We start from the raw sequence: 22,219 nt of genomic DNA on the forward strand, positions 1-22,219 counted from the left end.
CTATCTCCTCACGTGCTGGGTTGGAAGAAGTGTAAGGGCCCTGGCAGGGAGCTAGCTCAAATATTCTTGCAGATGAAATAGTTTTAAAAAAACCCACTGTATTTCCCGTCAGCAAAGGTTTTCTGATTTTTCAGGAGTTGATGTCATGGCCTCTGTTAGATCAATGCTACCTATTTTTATGTCATTTCATTGCAAGGATTTTAAAAAGCCCAGACTCTGAGTCTTGTTAGCTCCTTGCTGTGAAGCTTGGGGTTTAGATTTGCATTAGATAAAAATTGAAATTTTGTGTGTTAAACTCTCATGTTCTATAATCTTAGCCCCAAAACTGAATTTGTCAGATATAACCGGGTATTTAAATCCCATGTAGCAACGACTGGCATTGATACCATTAGCAAACGATTGGAATTTGTCTGTTGCTAGACAGGAAATATGTCATGTTCCCATAAAGGCAGGGGAGCTGCTGAACCCAGCAGAGATCTCCTTAGTAAACCAAAATGAAACTAAATCTGACACTGAGCCTTTCTGTGCTCATTTAAGTGTGTGTGTGTATATATATACACACACACATATATATCTTTCTCACTTCTTATTCACACATACACACTCCTCCTTTCTTCCTCCCTCTTTTTCACTCCTCAAAAAAACCCGCTAAAGAATAGTAGTCAGCAGAAAGGAGAAGCTGTATCCGTTCTGTGGCAATGCCATCAGTGTTTCAAACCTGGATGTCCCTTGAAGAAGGTGCCATGGCTGTGTTTCTCACCCTGATTAGAGGGTCGTGCCGGTGGGGACCTGGGAACAGCTCAGCCTTGCCTGCAGGACAGCCATACACAGGGGTGGTGACTGTGGTATCCTCACCCTTCCCATCGGGGATTTTGGCAGGGCTTGGGAACTGCTGCTTCGCAGGACTTTGCTTGGTGCCCGCCTGGTTGGAGACCTCTCAAATTCACCGCACGTGGGAGCGGAGGCTGGCAGCAGTGGCTGCCTACGGGAGAGCAGCATTTTGTAGGGGCACTGAGCTTAGTTTTGTTGCTTCTCCACTGTACTGAATTTCCTTCTACTAATCCTTTTCTCTTTCTCTTGTGAGACCTGGTGGAGGAATGTGCAGCACAAGGCTGCAGTCTCCTCCTCCTCGCTCCTTCTGTGGGGCCCTGCAGCCAGCCTTGCCCCTCGGCTCCCCGTCTGCAGGGCTCTCCCAGCAGGGAGGTTCAAGGGAGGGTAGAGGCTGAAGGCATGGCTGATGGTCCTGACTGCCTATCATCAGCTGGAAATAAATGTAAAGTACACTGCACATGACACAACCCCGTTCTTCCCCTTTTTATTGTGTTGACTCTTACAGAACTGTAACAGAATTTTTTTTTCCTTGAGTGAGTGCACAATAATGTGCTTAGAGAGATTGCATTTATTGTTGCTATAATACTGCATTGAGTACTTAATGACATGTCTGCAAGTTCATAATGAAAGCCTACTTTGACTATGCAGGATAGCTCCAATCAGTGAATTTGATTGCTCACTCAACCTGAATGAGTTCCTCAACCCATAATGGGAATTTCCACATGGCCCTGCCAAGTAGCAGGGTCTCTACATCCCTTCCAATATCCTGACATGTGGCTTTTATTGTTTAAAATGAAAGTGAACAGTTACAGCAGGTTCCAGTGAACGAAGTCCTGGAGGATGCTGGATGTTAAAGGGATGTCTGAGTAAGCAGGAGTGTTTACTTAGCTTCCTGCAGATTTCTGTGCCAAGATGCTGGACAGCCGTGTTAAAGATGATGCAGTTTGCACTTAGCTGCCTTCCTCTTCAGCCAAGAGGAGTAAACTGGTTAGAGTAGGAGCCTGGCACATGGGGCACCAAGGTGTTGTCCTCTGCTCTGTTGTCGATTCATGGTATGAACAAGGTCACATCACTGCAGTTCACTGCTTCTTGCAGTAATACAACTCCGTGTGGAAGACTTCATTCTGATTTGTGGTTGCTGAAGCCTTCCACAGGGGCTGGCACGGGGCACAGACACAGCAGCTGTTGCTCTGCCGGGGCTGTAGGTAATGTTGTGTAGTACAATTGTGTGTGGATGAAGTGGGGGGGGTCTTGGTTTGCAACTGTTCATTGTGTAACAGAAGCATTGGGAACGGTATCTTTTACTCTGCTGGTTCAGGGCACTTTTCAGTTTATTTACCTTTGTCTTTTTAATTTTCTTGGTGTCTTTCTTCCCTTTTCCTGGGTATAACGTTTTCACATACAGATGTCTCCTCGCTCTGCCCGGCGACGTTGGTCCATACAAGCAATTAACGACTTCCCGGTACTGTGCGCTGTGCTAATACTGTCCTTGATATAACCCTGTCTTCTGCCCAAGGGCCCAAGAATAAAATGCCACCTGCCTGCCTTTGAGTAACCTGCACAGAGGTGGGGGACTTGCATTCCACACAGGGCCTAGGGCTTCAGTAAGACTGAATGCATGTGTAAGTGGACAGGAGCAAACACTAGTTTGAAGGGTGCAAATTCTGACCTACAACCCATTGTAGGACCTATTGTACCTGGCCTAGCAGTCGGGAAAGGATGCCAAAGGGCAATTTTGAAGCATTAAGAAAGGATCAGGCTCTAGGAAGTAGAGAGTGCACTGCAGAGGAGCTGAATGATTATTATGCATCATCAAGCAACTGATGAGACTGACACTAGAGCCCCTCGGTTCTGGAAAAGATGAAGCCTCGCTGGAGAGGGAGGATCGCTTAAGAGCTGTGGAAGAAACAAACTGGTTTTGTGGCTGACAGTGATCTGTCATCTCATTAAAATAAGCTGCTTATCCTCAGTGCGATGCACTGTAAAGTCTTATTTCCTGGAGCAATAAATAGAATTTCTCCTGAATTTGTGATCTTCTCCTGGCCTTTGGAATCACATTGAGTTTGAGTGGTTGCGCTTCCAGCCGCCTTGGGAGGTACTCCCTCCTCCTGGCACCTGCCCTTCCGAGGCTGCTTTGACAGTCATTTTCCATTAGTCAGGTCCACATGTCCCTCAAGCTTGAACATCGTTCATGTGAACATCTTGATGATATCAGCGGTGCTCGAGCTGTGCTGTAAATTTGGGCAATTACTATCTCATCACTCATCTGCCGAGCATAGGCAAAGCTTAGAAAACTCCATTTCAATTCAAAGATGATCTCTTTAGGTCCATTTTTCTTAATGTCTGTGAGAACAACTAATTTTTTCACAGCTGCTGTCCTTCATACTATCTCCTCATAAGACAGCAGGGAATAAAACAGATTTCTGTAACACCTAATTTAACTTGGTATAAGAGGATCAAGCCTTCCTAATTACAACAGCTCTAAGACTATACGGCAAATAAGTAAATTACTTCTGGTTTCTTTCACCTATTGATTCCATCAAGGCTTTTTGCAAAGAGCTAATAAAGAAATGGGAGCAGTGGAGGCAAGAAATGAAGTTCTGCCTTGGATCAGGAACAGACTGAAAGGAATAAAACCAAGCAAGGAGCTCGCCGGCTTCTGGTGTGGTAAATTGTGGCACGCAAAGGACCGCAGTTTAATTCCTTACAACTGGCTTGGAAGGAAGAGCAAGTAGCGATGCGATAAAGTTACAATTTTGTGTAATGTATACTTAAAAATGATGTGTGGATTAGTCCAAGCCTTGAAGGAGTGATTGTATTTGTGGATAACCTTTGGAAGAGGCTAATCATGCTCTCTGACATGGGCAGTAGTGCCCAAGGCGAAGACGCAGGCATGCAACAAGAGAGGTGTGGATTATTTGTGCAGACCAGGTGCCTGCCTTCTGAAAGAAGAGCTCAGCATTGCTTGAGGTGCTCAGGGAAGCAAGAGTTTAGCAAGTCTAGAAGAAGGAATAATTCCTCCTTCTTTCTAGGTAATGACTAGCGTCCACTTCAGAAATGCCTGTGCTTCAGGGCAGGTGCCAGCTGTTAATTGATGGAAGCTATAAAGAAAACATTCCTGCTGTGGGACACTTGATTCAGAAGTGCCTCAGATTTGTTAGCCCCTTTGTGGAAGTTGCCTGGCACCATGGGAGATGCTGGAAATAGTAAATGTTGATTATTTTGAAGAGAAAATTCAGGCAGAGCTGCATGACCTGCACGGAGGAGTTAATCTGTAGGCAGTTGTTCAGAATAAAGGAGCATTGCTTTCTGCAGGGAGGCAACAATCTGTAAATTTTATTTAAAAAAAAAATTAATATTAGAAGCAGCTTGAACCTGACTTGGAGCAGGTTTAACTCTTTATTTTGTAAATGCCTTATATCAGCTTAATCTTCGGCATCAAGTCTGTTCTCTTCTGTCCGCAGCCCTTCCCTTTGCCCTACTAACACCAGTTTATACCACGAACCCTGAAATTTTGCATATGCTTATGCGAAACAGGCACTTTACGTTTCACGATGCTACTTACAGCACTGCCTGCCTCAGCAGGATCCAAAGACACACACGCCCAACTGTTCAGCATCCTTTCCGAGCAGGCATGCAGCGTTTTGTTACTACTTCTGCTGAGTATGCAGTGATGATGGTGGTTGCTACGAAGCAGTTGGTGGCTTATTCTTGGGCTATCTGTTTCTACATGTAACCCATTTACTGCCATCGTTATCACCTCAGATTGCAGCAAATTACAGCCTTGGGTATGGTAGTGCAGGTGCAGACTGGCTTTTTTAGTCATTATTCAGTGCTCTTCCCCGCTGTCACCTCCAACCCCATGATTGTCATAAATGCTCTGGTTTCTTTCCTTCTGGTGCTCTGAGGAACTGATGAGTCTTAATTTGCTATCGCTGTAGCTATTTTCTTTCTTTTCTTCCTCTCCTTAAACTCTCAGGGGCAGCCGGGTAGATGCAGTTCTCCTTGGCATGGATTCTAGACTGCAGAAAGAGCTAGAAATGTTGGGGAGCAGTGCAGAAGCCCTGTGTCTTTCACCTTCAGCTGTCAATAGTCAGCTTGGTGCACGCATGTTGATTTCTGCTTCAGCTCCAACCATTACGTTCCCTGCTCCCCCTCGTGACCTGTGCTCCATCCCCTAGGAAGAGACGTGTTTTCTGTTCTACCCTAATGCCTGTGAGCCTTGGTGACACCTTTTGATAACGCCATAGTGGGAGCTTCTCCTGGGAGAAGAGGTGAAGCAGAAGGGAGAGAGGAACCTTGTGGTGGACCTTGGCCAGACAGACCCAAGCTAGAGCTCTCCTTGCCTCTGGTAATCCCTGTTAAAAGTGCTTGAATACTGCCTGGTGGAGAGCTGCTCCCGTAATTAACTCCAGCAATTATTTGCAGTAGAGCTGCTGTTGTCAATGTGATGAGCTTTACCTCATCCATGATGGTTCCCATACCTCTGATCATAGTTTTTTCTAACGCTTTGTTGCTGTAGCTGAGGCAAACCTGAATTGCAAAAAAAAAAAAAAAAAAACAACAAAAAAACCCAAAACCCACCACAAAAATCCAGGTATTTTTAATGGTGATTCTACATGTGGCTTCATGATTTTCTTCTGTTGCAGCTCGAGGGGCAGGGAGTAGCGGTCATGGAAGTGTAGTACTGGCAGGGCATATGGCCATCAACTGACTCTACTCCAGGAGCTGCACCGGTAAAGAATTAGGGCTTCCCTTTTTTCCAGTAAATAGGCAGTGCTAAGAGGAAGAAAACAGGACAACTTCATTGTGAGTCCGAGTTTTCAGGGGGTTCTGATACATTTAGTGTCTTCATTTGTCTGGTGATATGCTAGCAAGAGTGGAAACCATTCATGGGATCTCTTTTCCATTCTCATCCTCATTTGTTGTCATTCTCAAAAAAAAAAAAAAGTGACTGAATTACCTGTGGAAAGTGATATGTGTTGTCCATGTTTCTGGTCTTTGAAATGCCTGTTGGGAGGCTTCTTCAGTCCGCTCTTGCAGAGGGCAGGAGCAGGTTGAATCTGTTCCTGATGACAGGGCAGTGACCCTGCCTCGGTCAGAGGGAACTCTCCATCGGCTGTGAGTCCTGGGGGCAGCTGGCTTACAGGTGGCGAGTTGCTCTCCAAATTACCTGCCAAGCTCTAGAAGCCCTTGGTGATGGACCTGCTGCAGAATGTGTCTGCAAGCCTGGATTCAAATGCTTGCTCAGACACAGCAGAAATAACAGCTTTTGATGGGACAATATTATGAGAAGCCTGGTAGCCCTTCCAGGACAGTACCTGCACTCTTGCCCTGCTGGCACGTCGTTGTGCTTGGGCTCCCAAGCTTTGTTCAAGTATTGTTTTTTGGCAGCATCAGCAGCTCCTCGCTGTATGTAGGAGACAGTGTTTGGCTGCCCTGACAAGGAATGAGGTACAGGTGCCACTGTTGTTTGGGAACCTTGTTGTAATACAGCCCGCGTGCTTCAGCACGGGAAGGGTAGCTGCAGTTTCAGGTGTTGCTGAAAGAGGTATAGTCTGCCCAACGGTAAGAGAGCCAGAGCTGATCCAGACAGCACCTTGATTAGGAACTGATGGACTGAAGGGGGTTTGGTCTCCCACTGACCATGTTCTCCCTATCTTCCACTGCACAGCATTTCTCAGCTTCAGAACGATGTAGCAGATAAACAGTGCAGGCAAATTGCGCTTGGATGAATTAGGACTTGAGGGGACGTGGCAGAGAACAGAATTGAATTAGGCTCTGGGCAGCCAGCTTTTCCGTAGCACTGAATGCTGACAGCCCTGTTTGGCACCTCTGAATACCGGGCAGCATACACGCTCCGCTTGTCTTTACTCTGGGGAGCGGTGGAAGATCGGGGGAGCTGGTGATGCTCTGTCACCGCTGGAAAAATCCACCTTTGCCTCCTTGAAGTCTGAAACGCCTTCTTCACTTACTGCCGAGCCTGTGCTTGAGCCTCTGAGCCTCGGTCACCCAGTGTCCAGAGCGACTTCAGGAGCACATCCTTTTTGCTTCTTGTAGCACGTGCTAGCAGTGTGCTCAGCATGGCAAGACCTCCTCAGCACATTGCCCTAAGCTCGGGCCAGGCAGGCAGTGAAGGAGGAATTAATTTCTTAAGGTTGTTAGGTTTTTTTTAAGGGTATTTTTGTCTGTGATAAGCCTGCCCATGTTCTCATAGGACTGCATGATCATGGTCAAAGGCAGTTTGACAGTCAGCTGACCTGACATCCAGAGTAGAGGTGACCCTGCTTGCAGGTCCAACTCTTGTAGCCCAGACTGCTCTTTAGGAGCACCGATGTGTTGCCTGTGCGAGCTCTGCCAGCCCCGCGGAGCTGTTGGCACAGGGCGGCTTTGCTGGCCCCTTCAAAGGGGCTATTGCGCTTCGGGCAGGGGTGTGGGACGCCCCTCCACAAGTGCCTCAGGAGACCCTCCATAACTCAGTATGACCAGGAGACGCTTTGGTGTAGGACCGTCGACTCGGTGTGTCAGTGAGGGAACACGCCACAGGGGAGCAGCATTGCAAAGCATCCTTCCCTGCACTTAGCAGCCCTGCTAGCAGCCAGTGCTTCCCTCGGTAGAGCTCCAGTGCCTTCTGCCTGTCGTGCTGCTGAACGTCCTGGTGTCCCTCGTCATCCTAGAGCGAGGAGCTGGAAGAGGCCAGGATACCAGCCAAATACTCTATGGTGTTTCATACAGCCAAGGTAGCTTTACGCAGCTTGGCGTTAAGACAGCCCCCATGCCTATTACGGGGGAGTATTTGGGAATCTTGGCTTCTTGGTTTTGTTCCCTCATGTTGATTCCCTCTCCTTTCTTCTCCCCCCTACCTTATGTCCTGAGCCAGCCGTAAGTAGCTGTGAGCATGGTAGCTAAGGATCCTTGCTAGGAAAACTTGGGCCCTGCTTTATCATCTGCCTGATGTTTGTTTGAAGCTGTTGATAAAGCAGGAGGTGGGAGCCCTGTCCTGGTGCTAAACAGGGGTGTACTCAAACACTGAAAGAAGAGACCAAAAGAGAGAGTCTGGAGCTGTCAGCTTGCCCCAAAGCTAAGGGCAAGCAGAAGCTGCCTCCCACACGTCTCTGTGCTGATGTTGGCTGAAGTCAGCGGTGGTCTGTGTGCAGAGGGCTCCCAGACCAGACTTCTAATGAGAATGATAATTGAACTGTCCTCCTGCCAAACCTGCCCAGGTTCGATTGGCATCCCAATGCTGATTTATTCTCTTATTGGCTTTCACAGGGGAACTCACAAAATACTTTTTGAGTGAGTTTGACCTTGAGCTCGCTGCCTTGACCTGCTTTTCACTTCCTACAGATGGAGATGCTTGTTCTCCTGGGCATGTCATGGATGTTTTCCAGGGTAACACAGAGCCTTCTGTAAAGGCAGGTTTGGGTGCTGCTTGCATTATTCCTGACCCTAGTGCTTTGTTCCCTGGCCCGAGAAGCCTGCTGTCCTCCTCCCTGGTAACACGTTGCCATTTCTTCTGCAGAAATCAAGGAGGTGGAAAAGCAAACGAGAGGGGACAGATGCCAACAACAGACCCATCAAAGCTGCTGGGAAAGTTATTATCCAAGATATTTCCTGCTTGCTGCCTGTCCACAAGCTGCTGGGAGAGCTCTACATGTGAGTACGGGCTGGCATCCTTTCCCAAATGAAAGCAGCTGTCTTTGGCGTTGCTGTGCTTTAATCCTGATGTCAGTGAGCACTGATCTTTGTGTCTGTACCTTCTTCCTCTGTTCTTGCCTTGCTCCTTTGTGATGGTATCCCTCTGCCTGTGAGAGGGGACTTGTCTCCTTATAAATCTGAAAAGCATGATGGAAGAAATTTGTGATGTTGTGTTATATACAGAGTTTGAACTGGTGCTCCAGCATCATCACTGCAAATCTTATAGGTTCAGGTTTGCATCAGCTAAAAAGAGAAATTATCAGTACAAGCTCTTTTTCAAATCTCATGTTAAACTCCACACTTAGACGCACAGGCTCAAAAATCCCAATAAATGCACATTTTCATAGTATGAAACTGTTAATAGCTCATAAGGCTTTTTAGTTTCAGAAGTATTTGGAATGCCCCATTCACTTGGAGACTTTATTGTACATGCCACTGTCTGTTCAGCAAGTTCTTCTGCTTTAATGGAAAGGATGGAGAAGTTTTAAGTTGTTTTATTTGTTTGTTTAAAAAAAAAAAAAAACAAACAAGGGGCTTTGTTTTGAAACTATATAATTCAGATAGTTACAAAATCTCTGTTCCTGAATTTTTTTCTTCCTTAGCTTTGGTAATACTGTCTGGTCCTTCACGGAATTTCCAGTCTATGGGCATTCAGGGAAGAAGCAGGCTTCCCTTCTTAAAGGAGGGGAGAGAGGAAAAAAATAATCTTCTTCTCTCTTTTCTGTATTATTAAAAAGAATGTTCTTTAAAAAGACCTGTTGGACCTTTCTTCTCTGGATATCTCGTGTGTAAACAGCCTGACCCTTTTCCATTTGCTGTAAGATCTTAAGCAGATCCCTCCAGGCCAGTCGGAGCAGACCAACAGGCTGAATGGGAACAGGACCGTGTAACTGATGGCACCAGCTTCTAGGGACAAGAAAGAATCTTGTGATGTCCTGGCATAAGTTTGGTCTGATATCTCCTTGGAAATGGTGCTTCTTAGGATCAAGCCCAGCTAGTTTGGAGCTGGACTTGTTGTGCAGTGTGTTAGTGAAGGTGAATAGCGGGAGAAGGATGGCAGTGATCCGTGAATAATGGAGAAGGAAGGGATGGGATCCTGGCTGTGCTAGCAGGCTCATATTGATCAGGAAGTTTTGCTGCCAGTACCACCTTCCCCCCATCCCTTCCCACCTTTGTAGGTAATGTGCCGCCCAGAGCTGAGCTATCTCCTTTCTTTTTTAGACTGAATGTGAATAATATCCAGGAGACTTGCCAGAAGAATGCTGCCTCAGCCTTGGCCGTGGGACGGAGGGATCTCGTACAGGTATGATGTTGAATCGAACCTCTTCCTCAGTGTGCTCTGCTCCCCTCAAATGGCTTGTGCTGTCACCTCAATACCCAAACAGCCACCTGGGTTCGGCAGAGACTCCAGGCAGTCTCTGGTTGGTGAACTGAGGCTTGAGGAACGGCCATGGAGGCGGCCTCTGCCTCATTGACTCTTGGCATCGAGAGATTCCTTCCCAGGGCTGCAAGCAGATTGTTTTATGCCCTTTGCCAAACTGAGTGAAGCACATTTTTCAGGGAATTCCTGCAGTCAAAGCGAGGAATGCAGCCTACTTTTTGAGTCAGCAAAGGGAGTAACTGTGCACACAGTTGCCTAGCTGCTGTCAGCATTTTGATCGGTGATTTTGTTGTACTTACGTAATCATTCCCGTTGTTCAGCATTCATCTGCGCTGGCACTGGGTGCTAACTGCAGCTAGCTTCTCCCAGAGGGAGTCTGAGCCCAGGGACCCAGCCCCAGAACAGGGCTGGCCACTTACCTTCAGTTAATAAAGGAGAACAGCGGCTATTGTGGCCCATCCTTTTCCGTGTGATTATCCATCGCAACAAGCAGAAGATTTGACAGGACTCAGGAGTGGGCTGGTGCTGCCAGAGGAGCCTGTGCACCTCTCCTGGGCATTTGGCTCTTCCTAGACCTGGGCAGGGAACATACATAGGCTCACCTGATCTAAGCAGAAGCAAATTCAAGCTGTTGTCTTGCTTCTTGGTGGGTTCTGGGAGACCATGAGAGAGAAGGTAGGTCTAGTTCCCCTTTGTCTGTGCTTCATCTTGCTGTCTGGTTTGCCCACATTGGACCAGAGCTTGGGTGGAATAATTTCAGCAAGATTTCTCTGAGATACCTCTGTTTCTGGCTTGGTTTTCCCTGTTCCATTGAACTCCAGCCTGTTTTGCAGCTTGCCTTGCTCCTAGCAGACACGGAGGCTTGAGTTGCAGGTTACGTGTAAGATGGGCTCTAGTGCAGTGTAGGAAGTGGCATCTTTCCTGTTTCCTTTCTGTGCTCTCTTGTACTCACCCCTGTCCTTGTTTCAGTTTCTCTCCTGTTTCTTTCTCTCTGGTTTCACAGTGAGCAGCTGTGGGACTACTGTTCCTGGCTGTTCTTTGTACGCAAACCACTTGTTTTTTCTTTATGTTTCCATGCTGTCAGCTCTCTGATTCCTGCTGTCTTTCCAGCACCGTGCTGCTTTTCCTTTCCTGCTCTTTTTTCATGCCAAACTTGGAGCGTTGCTTTTCCCTAGAATATTTGTAATTAATTGCCCCATTTTAAAAGGCACAGCAGAAAAAACTGCCCTAGATCAGTGGTATAGAGACTGAAAAGATGGAACTGTTTTCAGAGTAGAGGATGATAAATGAAGGAGAAATTTCATGTGAAATAGTTAAACTCTTGGAGTAGAAATGGCAAACTGTACTCATGTCTGGGCTGTGCTAGGAGAACAGAGGTGTTCAGTAACACTCACAGCTAATCAAAAGATACTTTTCATGCAAATAATGATTCACCAGTAAACCTTCTGCCACCAGGCATCTCCAAACCCAAGAACTGTATCAAATTTAAACCCTTTTGAAGTTTGTGAATATACTACTAGGTCTGTTAAGCTACTCTGACAGGTCTGTTAGACTATTCTTCAAAGTTTAACCCAAACTCAAAGCAGGTGGTACAGAGAAAACTTCGGTTTTGCGTTACTCTATATATTATTTGTGACATGGAGGCTGAAACTGCTCCCTGCTGCTGGGGGGGGGTGTGGGAAAAAGGCAAGCTCCATTATTATCTGTCTGTGAGTGAATTTGTACACACCTATGCCCTGGGAGTGTGGTTATTTCTAATTGTAGCTTTGATGCTTTTCCTTCCTGTCTGCCAGGTTTGGTCACTGGCCATGGTAGCTACTGATCTCTGTCTTGGACCGAAGTCTGACCCAGATTTGGAGATACCTTGGGCACAACATCCATTTGGACGTCAATTACTGGAGTCCTTGTAGGTGTCTGAGTGCCGGGGAGGGGTTGGGGAATTGTTGCTGAAGCAGAACCCTCCATAACTGTGTACGTTGTAAGGCATCATTTCAGACTCGGAGTAGTGCCGCAGCTTGTATTTTTCCCTCTCTCGAGCCTGAGATGCATCAAGAAGGGAAGCTGCAAGTGTGTTAGACATGCAGGAGGCAGCGTTTGGCCTCCTATCCGGCACCCAGGTCATCTTTGATTGCCGTTGAGCAATGGGCCAGGTGCAGTAGGAGCTCTGCTTTCCAGCGTGCCCACAATGCCTGACTTGGGGATTTTGGTTTTCTGCTCCCCACCTCCTAAATGAGTGTGTTGCTGCAGATGATTTGTTCACCTTCAAATTCACTGTTGCCATGTAGCATCGCTGGGAAATCGTTCCACTGGTCTCAAAACCCAGTGTTAGTGCAAATGTCTTCTTCCTGCCAGTCAATCTGTTCAGGAGGGGACATAATTAGTAATTGATATTATCTGTCGATACACCCTATTTGGAGGCACAGGATTTGTGTGGTGTACTTTGCATACTGTAGCTCTTTCCTGCTGCGTGGCAGCAGTGGGCAGGGGAGGACAGGAGGTTCTTCATTGCTCTGAGTCTTCAGAGCAATCCAGAAACTTCATCCAGAAAACCTGTGGTGGGGTTTTGCCTTGTGATCTAGATGCGGGATGCTTGCGTGATTTTGACAAAAAGATGTTGTGGCTGGGCATGAGTCTAATGGCTCTAGCTTTACATCCAGTTAAAGTCAGTTCTGTGGGCCTTGTTGCTGGGCCACGAGCACTACTGGATTCCCAGAGCTCCCATCTTTCTCCCACCTGTTAGGCCATGAGTTTTCAGGAGGAGGACTTTGCTCCTCAAAGGCGTGATGGAAAAGACAGCCCAGTCCTGCAGAGCGCACGTGCCTCCCACGGGCAGTAACATCACCCAAATCGATGTACGCAACAGCCTCGAAATTAGTTGCCCTGGAGTCTCGATGTTTTTGCCACCGAATTCTGCCCAATCTCATACTGTCTATCCTTTTTATTTCCCAGGCTGGCTCATTACTCGCAGCTCCACGATGTGCAGACCCTGGCCATGCTGTGCAGCGTGTTTGAAGCCCAATCCAGGCTACAGGGGTGCCCAAACTCCTATGGCCCCTTCCCTCAGCGTGCCTCGAACCTGGCCTCCCACAGCCGATATGTACGATCGCTGTTTCTTTCTTGTTTTCTTATCCTGTTTGTCTCGGCTATCTTTGAACATCTGCGACATAGGTGACATGATTTCCTCTCCTTTCCCCCTCGACAGCCCAGCTTTACTTCCTCTGGCTCCTGTTCCAGCATGTCAGATCCTGGACTTGGCACCGGAGGCTGGAGCATAGGTACCAAGACCCGGGTAGTAAATAGAGCACTGTGTCTCCCTTCTCACCTAGGTTTTAGGTGGCTCCTGTGGTGGGGAAAGAAGGGAGTTAGTACTGGCTGTGACTGCAGATGTGCTCTGCCAGAGCAGCTTTCTGGGGTTTGGCCAATGCAACGTGACTCCACGGCTGGAAGCGAGCAGGGCTTGCAGTAACCGTGTCGATGTTCCTGCAGTCCTGCCCCTTCTGACTTCTGCAGCGTGCTGTCCGACTGGGCTTTGGAGAAACTGTTACGCACACCCTAAGCAGACCGAGCTGGCCCCTGGATCGCAGGTTAACCCAGAGCTCCCACTGCTGCCTTTCCCAGTTGGAGACAAGTAAAGAGAGAAACCAGTTTGTACCGTTTTGCTCCTGGCCTGGCTATAGCAAGCACTGGGGGTGACTGCCTCGATGCTGCCTGGTGCCGTAAGCTTTCCACAACCCTGGTGCTTTGCACAGTTTGAGGCTGTTGTCCGTGCCAGCTGCTCCTGATAATATCGTTGTCCTCCATGTGCCTGGACATGGTTCCCAGGATTAGCTCTCCATCAACTTCCTGGGGATGGAGGTGAGGCTGACTGGCCTGCGGCTCCCTGCGTCCTCCTCCTTGTCCTTTTTGAGGACAGGGGTGACGTTTGCTTTCAGGCATCTCTCCCAGTCATCACAATCGTTGAACAATTATCAAGAGCAGCCTTGCAATGTTATCAGCCAGCTAATTCCACAGGTTTCAGGGGAAAAAAACAGTGCTGTACTTTCTCCTGTCACTGGAAAAAAACAGCAGCAGTAGTTGGGAAGGCTGGGTTCTCGGTGGCACAAATACCTGTGGGTGTAAGGATGTTTTCTGCTGAGCTGCGAAGGTGTCAGAGACACAGGGCTCTAGTGTCAGAGTTGGAGCTGTTGGCTCTTTCCTAGTGATAACCATGGCCCGGGGCAGCATCAGCCCTGTTAACACCAAAGCTGTAACTTTTCAGTGCGATATCAAGGCATCTGTGACATGGGGAAGAGTGGAGAATGGGGGTTAACGGAGCTGATGTTGTCTTGTAGTAGTTATTAGCAGCCTTCTCCCTGCCCCCGGGGCAATACCTTACATACAGAGGCCCCTTTACGTAACAGCAGCCCTGGTGATGAGAGTCCTCCCTGTCTAGGAAAGAGGAGCTCAGGCCCACCATGGGTAACATTCCCAAGCAAACTCCACAGGACTGATTCCCTGGATGCTTTTTCTCGAAAGTGGAAGGCAAAAGGGATCCCTCCACGTTGGATTTCTCTGCCTGATGATCCCCGTTCCCATCCTGTCACCAGAAGTGCAGTAGGAGCACTGGCAAGGAGAGGTTGGCACTTGGTTTTTTGAGGCAGGGCAGTGTTTGTAGGAATAGAGGAGGTGATACAGCTGTGTCTTGGAGAGAAAAGCAGGCTGTGTGAACGTGTGGTCTTCCATGTCTTCTTCCCCACCCTGGTTTTGAGGAGGTTGTGCTCGTGAGCGCTGTGCTTTCTGAGCTATGCTCACAACTTTTTGATGCTTGCAGCAAACAAAGAGACGGAGCAGGCCTCGACTCCCTGGTGCGAGTCTTCTCCAGATGACTTCCGCTACGGAAACCTAATGTATCCCGATCATCGGGAGCGTGAGAAAGACCAGCATGAGAAAAACAAAAGGTAGAGTGTAGCGTTGCTCAGGGGCATTCAGGGATGTGGCCGTGGTGGGGGCCCTGGAGGGTGGTCCACCCAATTCATCACACCCTTGAGTGTAGAACAAGGGAAGGCCAGACTTGTTAGTGTTTCAGCAACACGTGGGAAGTAATCCGCCACTCTTCTAGCGATGTGAGCTGGTTGCAGGGCCATCACTGGGAAGAGGATTGCAACCAGAGGCTCTGGGAGTCAGTCAGGTGGATGACAGTGCTGTTTGTTCCTTTAGGCTCCTGGATCCTGCCAACACTCAGCAATTTGATGACTTTAAGAAGTGCTACGGAGAAATCCTTTATCGCTGGGGCCTGCGAGAGAAGCGGGCTGAGGTGCTGAAGTTTGTCTCTTGTCCTCCTGATCCCCACAAAGGAATCGGTGAGTGCCTGCTTTGGTTTGCTCCAGCTGTCGGCAGAGTCACGGCTCTGCCTCGGGGGCTTGGGAGCACGTGGTGAGCAGGGGGGATGAAGAGTGTCTGTCAGGCTGCCCAGAGCTTGGCTCTGCCAGCAAACAGGTTTAGCTTCTTCACAGCTCTGGGTGGAGATGAGGCACGCATAAAATTGCAAGATCTCTAACTATGGGTGAGTTAGCCAAGAAATAGGTAAATAGAATGCTTCTCCCAAAATATTTTCAGCAGCGTAGCTGCCCAGAACTGCCACTTAAGGACAGCTTTTTTCGTCTTCGGAGGCCTCTGGGAAAGGATGCACTGAACCTGGGAGGAGAGAAGTGGGTGAGAGATGGCAGAGAAGCAGCAGTTGCTTGCTTAGCTCTGTTACAGTCTCACCTTGTCACCTGGGACTGCTACTGGAGTGAAAATCGGTGACTTTGACCACTGCCGTTGCCCCTTCGTGACTAGTAGTCACGACGCTGATACCGCACACGCATCGAGTGTGCTTTGTGAGAAACAAAGGCCGTTCTCATTTGCTCCCAGTTACGCTTCATAGTGATGTGAGGCAGATGAGACCAGCGGGAAGCCTTCGTCTCCGCAGCGAGTGTCAGTGTGTCCCGAGCTAGAAATCTGACACGCATTCCCAGCCGACAGCCGTTTAGCCGTCAGAGGATTTGTCTGGCCGGTCTGTGCCCTGGCACGCCGATTGCCCATGTCTTTGCTCCCGTACGGAGACCAAACCGAGACCTCTATTATGATACGGTTCTCCCAGCCTGAAGAAGATTGGAGGCAGATCTCTCGAGCTGTGGGTTTGGGGGGCTCATCTGTCAAACAGGGAGCTGTATGGGGGCTTTGGCCAGCAGCACTAATTGTCTTGCTCTCCATTTCTTTCTCCCCGCCAGAGTTCGGCGTGTACTGCAGCCACTGCCGTAGCGAGGTGCGCGGCACCCAGTGTGCCATCTGCAAGGGCTTCACCTTCCAGTGCGCGATCTGTCACGTGGCAGTGCGAGGCTCCTCTAATTTCTGCCTGACGTGCGGACACGGAGGCCACACCAGCCATATGATGGAGTGGTTTCGCACCCAGGAGGTGTGTCCCACGGGCTGTGGATGCCACTGCCTGCTCGAGAGCACCTTCTGAGCGGTGCTGACGGCAGGGTGCCCGTGAACTGGATTTAATATTTAATTCCCAAGCCATGTTCAATCAGCTCTGCTCCACAACGCCTGGAGGAGATGCCGCAGGGAACTGAAGCAGGACGTCCTGGCGGCACGCTGCAGTGACGTTTACAAGTGCTTCCAGTATCCCTACGCTTCCCAGGTTGCTTTCAGACTGATTTGACCAAACTCCCTGTGTCCATTGCTGGCGATGGATGCCAGACCAGAAGAATTGCTCTGTCCTGCAGAAGGCTGTGTGAATTTTGGGCTAGTCTCCATTGGGATGAGGTGGTGGTAAAAAGCTCCTTTGGAAAGCGCTTGCCTGGCAGAGCCAAAACTCGCTCCAGCTATGTAGTGTCTTTCCAGGCGCCTCCTGACAGGGGCTCAAAGTGAGCAAAATAGTCGTCTTTGCACAGTAAAAGCAGAAATAATTTGCAAACAGCAGTGAGCTGTAAGGGCAAACTGTGCCCAAAGAGCAAATGGTCTGTGGGACTGTGCTCCAAGTTACTTTTGGAAGCAACGGGCTCCTTATTTTGAACGGCTGTTTACACCATTTAGATTACCCCGTAAAGCAAAAGAATGAAACTAAATTTTTTTCAGGATTACTTCCTAAGTAGTTTCCTACTCACTGGTCGGTATCTGCGGTGGGTAGGAAAAGCCCAGCCCTGCGCCCAAGGTCACGTGGATTAGTTGCTTTCTTCCAGCAGTTTTAGTACCATTATTCTTAAGGCGTCTCCGTCTTCTGCTCTGACCGGGTGATATAATAATGCACTTTAACTTGCCTGTCCCTGCCCTGTCAGTGACACATCCTGGTGACTGGGAAAAGCATCTGCCTTTTGAGTTTGGGATCCATGTGGTGTTTCCATGGATGGTGGCATCCGAGGGTGTTTCTGAAAGCCTTTGCTTCCTTACTGAGAGAACACAAGGAGGACGCTTGCTCCGCGCGACTCCTTTTGGCTGTTTTCTCCGGGCTCTACAGGGGAGGAATCACCAAATAACTTGAGATCTGCTGCCGCTGTGCTTGAGTGATAAGGTTCCTGAGCCAGGGAGGCAGCAATTTCTAGGGGAAAAGGGGTTTTGGAATGGTGATGGGATTCATGGAGGCAAAAGGTTTGTGCCTTTTCTCCCTATGGAGCTTCAATTGGAGAATGTACCGGATTGATCCGTCTGTTTGAGGCTGTGCTTGCTGGGCGCTCCCGTGCAGGTGCTGGCGTGGTTGTGTGCGCACCCCGTGCCTCTCCCGAGCGGGCTTCAGCCTGGGCTTCGTTTTTGGGCAAATGTGTGGTCATGGGTGAGCCCGCTGGAGTTATCCCCCACCCCGGCACTGATCCCTTCCTCCCACGCTTGCCTGCTGAGCAGGACCACGGGCCGTGCCCGCGCCCAACCTTCGTGCTAACTTGGGCTGTGGGATCCTGCTGTGGAATAAACAGATGGTGTATCTTAAACATTAAAACATTAAAATTATTTTTTTAAGTGCTGTTCTGATAGAACTGGTGTCACTGTGCTAGTTCTCCCTTTGTGGGGGGCCCCTGCCAGCTCTCCCTCCCACCGCAGCGGTCGGTGTTGCGCCCTACGGCCCCCTCCTCGCACCCCAAAGTGGGGGTCCTGGTCTGGGTACCTGCAGCAGCTGGGGGGTTTGCTGGCTGCTTGCTGGGCCCCCCGACCCCGGCTCCCGCAGTGGCTGTGTTCGTGCCGGGACGATGTGACGGCGCGTGGCGCTGCGATGGCACGCTGGCCTGGGAACTGCCCGCGGGTTGCGATGCGGCTCTTGTGAAAACGAAGCCGGGTGGTGTCTGAGCTGCCGGCGAACCAAACCCCGCGTCCTGCATTTCGGGGAGGCCCTGGGCAGCGTCTGCACCCCCCAGCACGCAGGTGAGCACGCTTGAGTCCTGCCTGGCGCCGCGGCGGGTGCTCCGGTGCCGCGGCGGCCCTCGGGCGAGGGTGCTCTCTGCCGGGAGCCGCGGGGAGAGGGCTCCCGCCCTCTGCCTTCCTACGTGACAGCCATTCAGCTCGGAAGTATTTTCATTTCCATGCTTGAGTGCGCGCGTAGGTTGGAAGGGAAAGGAGACTTGTTATTTAAAGGTGACGGACCAACAGATCGTGGTATTTATGTGTGTGATTACAGTTCATTGCGGCCTATCTCCAAAATATCTGAATACCTCCGAGGTGGAGGGCGGCTGGTGCTCCAGAGGAAGGCGGAAAAAGCACTCACTGTGGCTGTTTGTGCAACGCCGCAGAGGTAGGTGGAATTTCTTCCTAGACGCTGCGGGCATTTGTCTCACACCCTGCAGCATCTGCAGTGGTTGCTTTAGGAGCGGTCTTACTCAATGCAGAAGTGACTATTGCGAGGAAACAGGAATGGCTTATTTCCCGGCGAGAAGAGAAATGCATTGCCTTCGCTGTGCTCAACAGCCCCTGTCTGCAATAAAGGGTCAGAAACGGGGCGTGCTGCTGCGCTGGTGACCCATGCCAGCCCCTCCATCTGCTCTGCCCCTAACTGCTTGTCCTCTGACCCACCTGCTCCTTGGAATAACTCAGTAAAGTGCAAAAAGTTCCCGAATTTGGCCAAATCTCACTCTTGATTCCAGGCTTTAGAGAAGGGAGCAGCAGCGGGAGAGGAGGCAGACGCCGCTCGGGAAGCGGGTCTCGGCACAGAGCGTGCCAGCGTGCATCGAAACAGCTCTGGGGATGCTGCCGCGGCCAAACCGGGCAAATCGATTGGTGGGGATTAATTAAAGAGGATAAAATGAGAAATCCCCTTGCGTGAATATCTGGTGTGGTTGCGGCTCTTCCTATCCCCAAAAGGCAGTTGTAGACTTGTGTGTGCGGTTGGGATAGGGGAGCAGGTCTGGAACAGCACCCAGCCGAAGGACAACGCCGTAGACCACGGTCGACCCCGTGTGCCAGGGAGGGATTGGCCCCTCTGTGGTTTCTGCTGGTGCAGGAACTAGGGGACATCAAATTAAACCGGCTGCTCGGCCAAGGCAGGAGTTTGCTCTTTGCACGCTGCGTGGGCAGGGTGTGAAACCGCTTCCCTCGGGCCATCGCCGCTGCCACAGGTTTGCCAGGGCTTCCAGGTAGGGAAGCTCCATCCCGGCCCACCGGAGAGCCCTGCCTGTGCATCCCCAACCAGCAGTGCTCCGCGGAGCTGCTCTTACACCCTTCCCTGCCCGTCGCTGCCTGCCACCGCGGAGGAGGATGCCGAGCACGGGTTTTGCTTTGGCAAAACCTGCTTCATCTGCCCGCTGAGCGCATCCCCAGGGCTGTTACCAGTGCCTCCGTGCTGGCTTTCCCAAGGGTGGCTGGAAGAGAAAGCTCCCACGACAGCCCACACCGTGCTCTCGAGGCCACCATCAGCTTTTTAAACCCTGCTTGTGCTCCGCAGGGCTAGTGGGGGCATGAGGAGCGTGGGGTGCCTTCCCTGTACACGGAGAAGGAAGATTAATCCCCGATGATCTAAGTTTGGCAGAGACACGAGGAATGATGGTATCGGAGAAGGTGCCAGGGAAAACCTTTCCCCGTGGATGCTGCTCCTCGCAGCGTCTGTATCGGCCCCCTCCTCCTCTGCAGCCGCAGCCCCATTAACCCAGCGTCAGCCTGTGCCAGTGCTGTGGGGCCTGATCCTGCCCAAAGCCCAGAGGCGCATTCCTGCCGTCTCCCTCGCACCAGCCCCAGCGTCTGTCCGTCTGTCTGGTGGGTTAAACCAGTTCAGGAACTGATGAGCCAAAACCATTTGGCTGCTCTCCTTTCGGCCAGGCTGGTCATCGGCCGGCTCCCCTCCCTGATGCTGCTCGCCCCGGGAGCCGGCACAGGGATGGGGACTGTGACAGGGACCAGTAGCCACCAGCAAAGCCCTCCGCAGCCAATTCGGTGCTGTTGCGGTGTTGTCTGCCGTGCAGCTCGGTCCCAGCACCGTCCCTCTCCCAGTGCCACCCGTGCTCGGTGCATCCCTGCTCCCCCACCCTCACTGCAGAGCTGCGTGTCGCCTTGCCCACCCTGGGGACGTCCCTGTCCCTCGTGTGGGGGACAGAACCCCACCGCGGAGCCCAGGAGCCGTCAGCACCCCGTAACAAGGGCAGACGGGGTGTTAGCTCGTGACCGGCTCACCAATGTCCCCGAGCCCTGCTGCGACGGAGCTGGGGACAGCAGCCCCCGTGTGCTGGGGACAGGGACATAGCAGAGACCCACCGGTGCACCCAGCAGCTTGGCACCCTGAGCCGTGCCGGGGAACCGGGCGCTGGCAAAGGCTGGACCCATCCGTGCCCCAAGCTGGGGCCCCGAGTGAGCCCCCAGCGTGGCCCTTTGCAGCACGCGGTGCCCAAGGGACGTGGACACCCCGAAACCCGGGCGTGCGGTGCATCCCCCTTGCTGCCGGCCCATCGCGGTGGCGTCTGGCCTGCCCTCCCTCGCCCTCCTTGCCCACGAGCGCCAGGTCGGGGCGTGGGTGGGAAGGGAAGGGAAGGAAATGCCTTTCCCCGGTTTGGCCGGCCCCTGCGGCTGCGGGGAGAGGCTGGGACAGAGCGGGAAGCGCGGGGAGCTGGTGGTCCCAGCACCACCGCGGCCACGGGACGCCCCGGCAGGGCTGGGCTGTGAGGGACGTACCGGACCCACGCCGCTGGCAGGACTGGCCGGGACGGCAGGGAGGGGGCACAGCTGGTGGGGTCACTGCCGGGGGTCCCCTCTGCCTCCCCCAGCACCCCACCATGGGTGGTGGCCATTGCACCCGCCCCGGGCACGCTCGGGGTCTGGGGTGCCCACCCTGTTTGGGATATGGGTGCAGCGGCCTCCGGCTGAGCACCCCGGCTCACCTGGATCTGCCCCCGCACCCACCTCACCCCCCACGCTCACCCAAAAAACCTTGATCCCCACCCGGGAGGCACCCTGCTGCACCCGAGGGCTGCTGGCGCTGGGCTCGCCCACCGGGACCGGCGCTGCCCCCCGTCATGGAGGGTGTCGGGAAAGCCCCCCAGGAGAGCAGGGGGTCTGTGGGGGCTCCCGGCAGCCTCTCAGGGCTCCTCCGCCCTCCCACCCACGCCCAAAGGTTGTTTTTGACCACCACCCCAAAAACGTCTCCACGGGGCCCCTCTGCACCCGTCTGCTGATGCACCAAGGATGCACCGTGGTGGCCCCCAGGGATGTGCGCCCCCCCCGGCCCCCAAACCCTGCTGCTCCCGTAAAAAAGGGACTTTTCCCCCTGGAGCTGGTGGCAGGGCGATGCCGGGAGCTGGAGCCGACGCCGGCCGCCACGGTGGGTTTGGCGTCCGTCTTGATTAAAGGCCTCGTTAATGCACCGTGCCCGCTGGTGCCCCATAGCGCCGCAAAGCCGGGGGGCAGGGCCGGGGGGGGTCCCCCCATTCCTGAGCCGACAAACCTTACCTTAATCACTGGCTGCAGCCCGGCGCGGCCGGCGATGCCAAAATTTGCCAGCACGTGGCCGTCCCTTGTGCTCGAGGGTGTCCACCCAAAACACCCCCCCACACACAATCCCAGCGGCTGCTCCAGAAAAATGGGGAGAAAAGCTCCTTTTTTTGTCAGTCTTTGTGATTTATTTGTCTGTGATTCTCTGGGGGGGGTTTGGGGCTGCTTGGCCCCGGCCCCCCGGCTGCAGTGCTGCCTGCCCAGGCTAATTGCATGTGTGAAATTTAATTAAATATTGAAATAAATCTGCAAACAGCCGGGGGGGCGGGGGGGGGAGGAACACGTAGCGCCTCACGGCAAGTAACGCCGGGGTGGGGCGGCCCCGGGAGGGACCCCGGGAGGGACCCCCACTCTCCTGGGGGGGTTCTGAGCGGGGACTGGGGTTCCTTC

General features: G+C 51.7%; 1 protein-coding gene across 3 annotated transcripts in view; it reads left to right on the forward strand.

Annotated features, from left to right (window-relative positions):
- Positions 1-17,889, forward strand: part of WDR59 (WD repeat domain 59) — a 50,467-nt gene extending 32,578 nt beyond the window's left edge. For 2 of the 3 annotated variants that reach the window (XM_054840720.1, XM_054840721.1), the window contains 9 exons: positions 2,237-2,293; positions 8,354-8,487; positions 9,751-9,832; positions 11,704-11,816; positions 12,860-13,007; positions 13,113-13,185; positions 14,721-14,847; positions 15,107-15,249; positions 16,162-17,889. In XM_054840720.1, the coding sequence (XP_054696695.1) occupies positions 2,237-2,293; positions 8,354-8,487; positions 9,751-9,832; positions 11,704-11,816; positions 12,860-13,007; positions 13,113-13,185; positions 14,721-14,847; positions 15,107-15,249; positions 16,162-16,397 (1,113 nt within the window). In that variant the 3' untranslated portion in view covers positions 16,398-17,889. The remainder of the gene's footprint in view (positions 1-2,236; positions 2,294-8,353; positions 8,488-9,750; positions 9,833-11,703; positions 11,817-12,859; positions 13,008-13,112; positions 13,186-14,720; positions 14,848-15,106; positions 15,250-16,161) is intronic. The other variant, XM_054840722.1, reaches the window with a different exon arrangement.
- The last annotated feature ends 4,330 nt before the right edge of the window (positions 17,890-22,219 follow it).

The sequence above is a fragment of the Grus americana genome, chromosome 13 (assembly GCF_028858705.1).
Source record: "Grus americana isolate bGruAme1 chromosome 13, bGruAme1.mat, whole genome shotgun sequence".
In the NCBI taxonomy this organism is placed as follows: Eukaryota; Metazoa; Chordata; class Aves; order Gruiformes; family Gruidae; genus Grus; species Grus americana.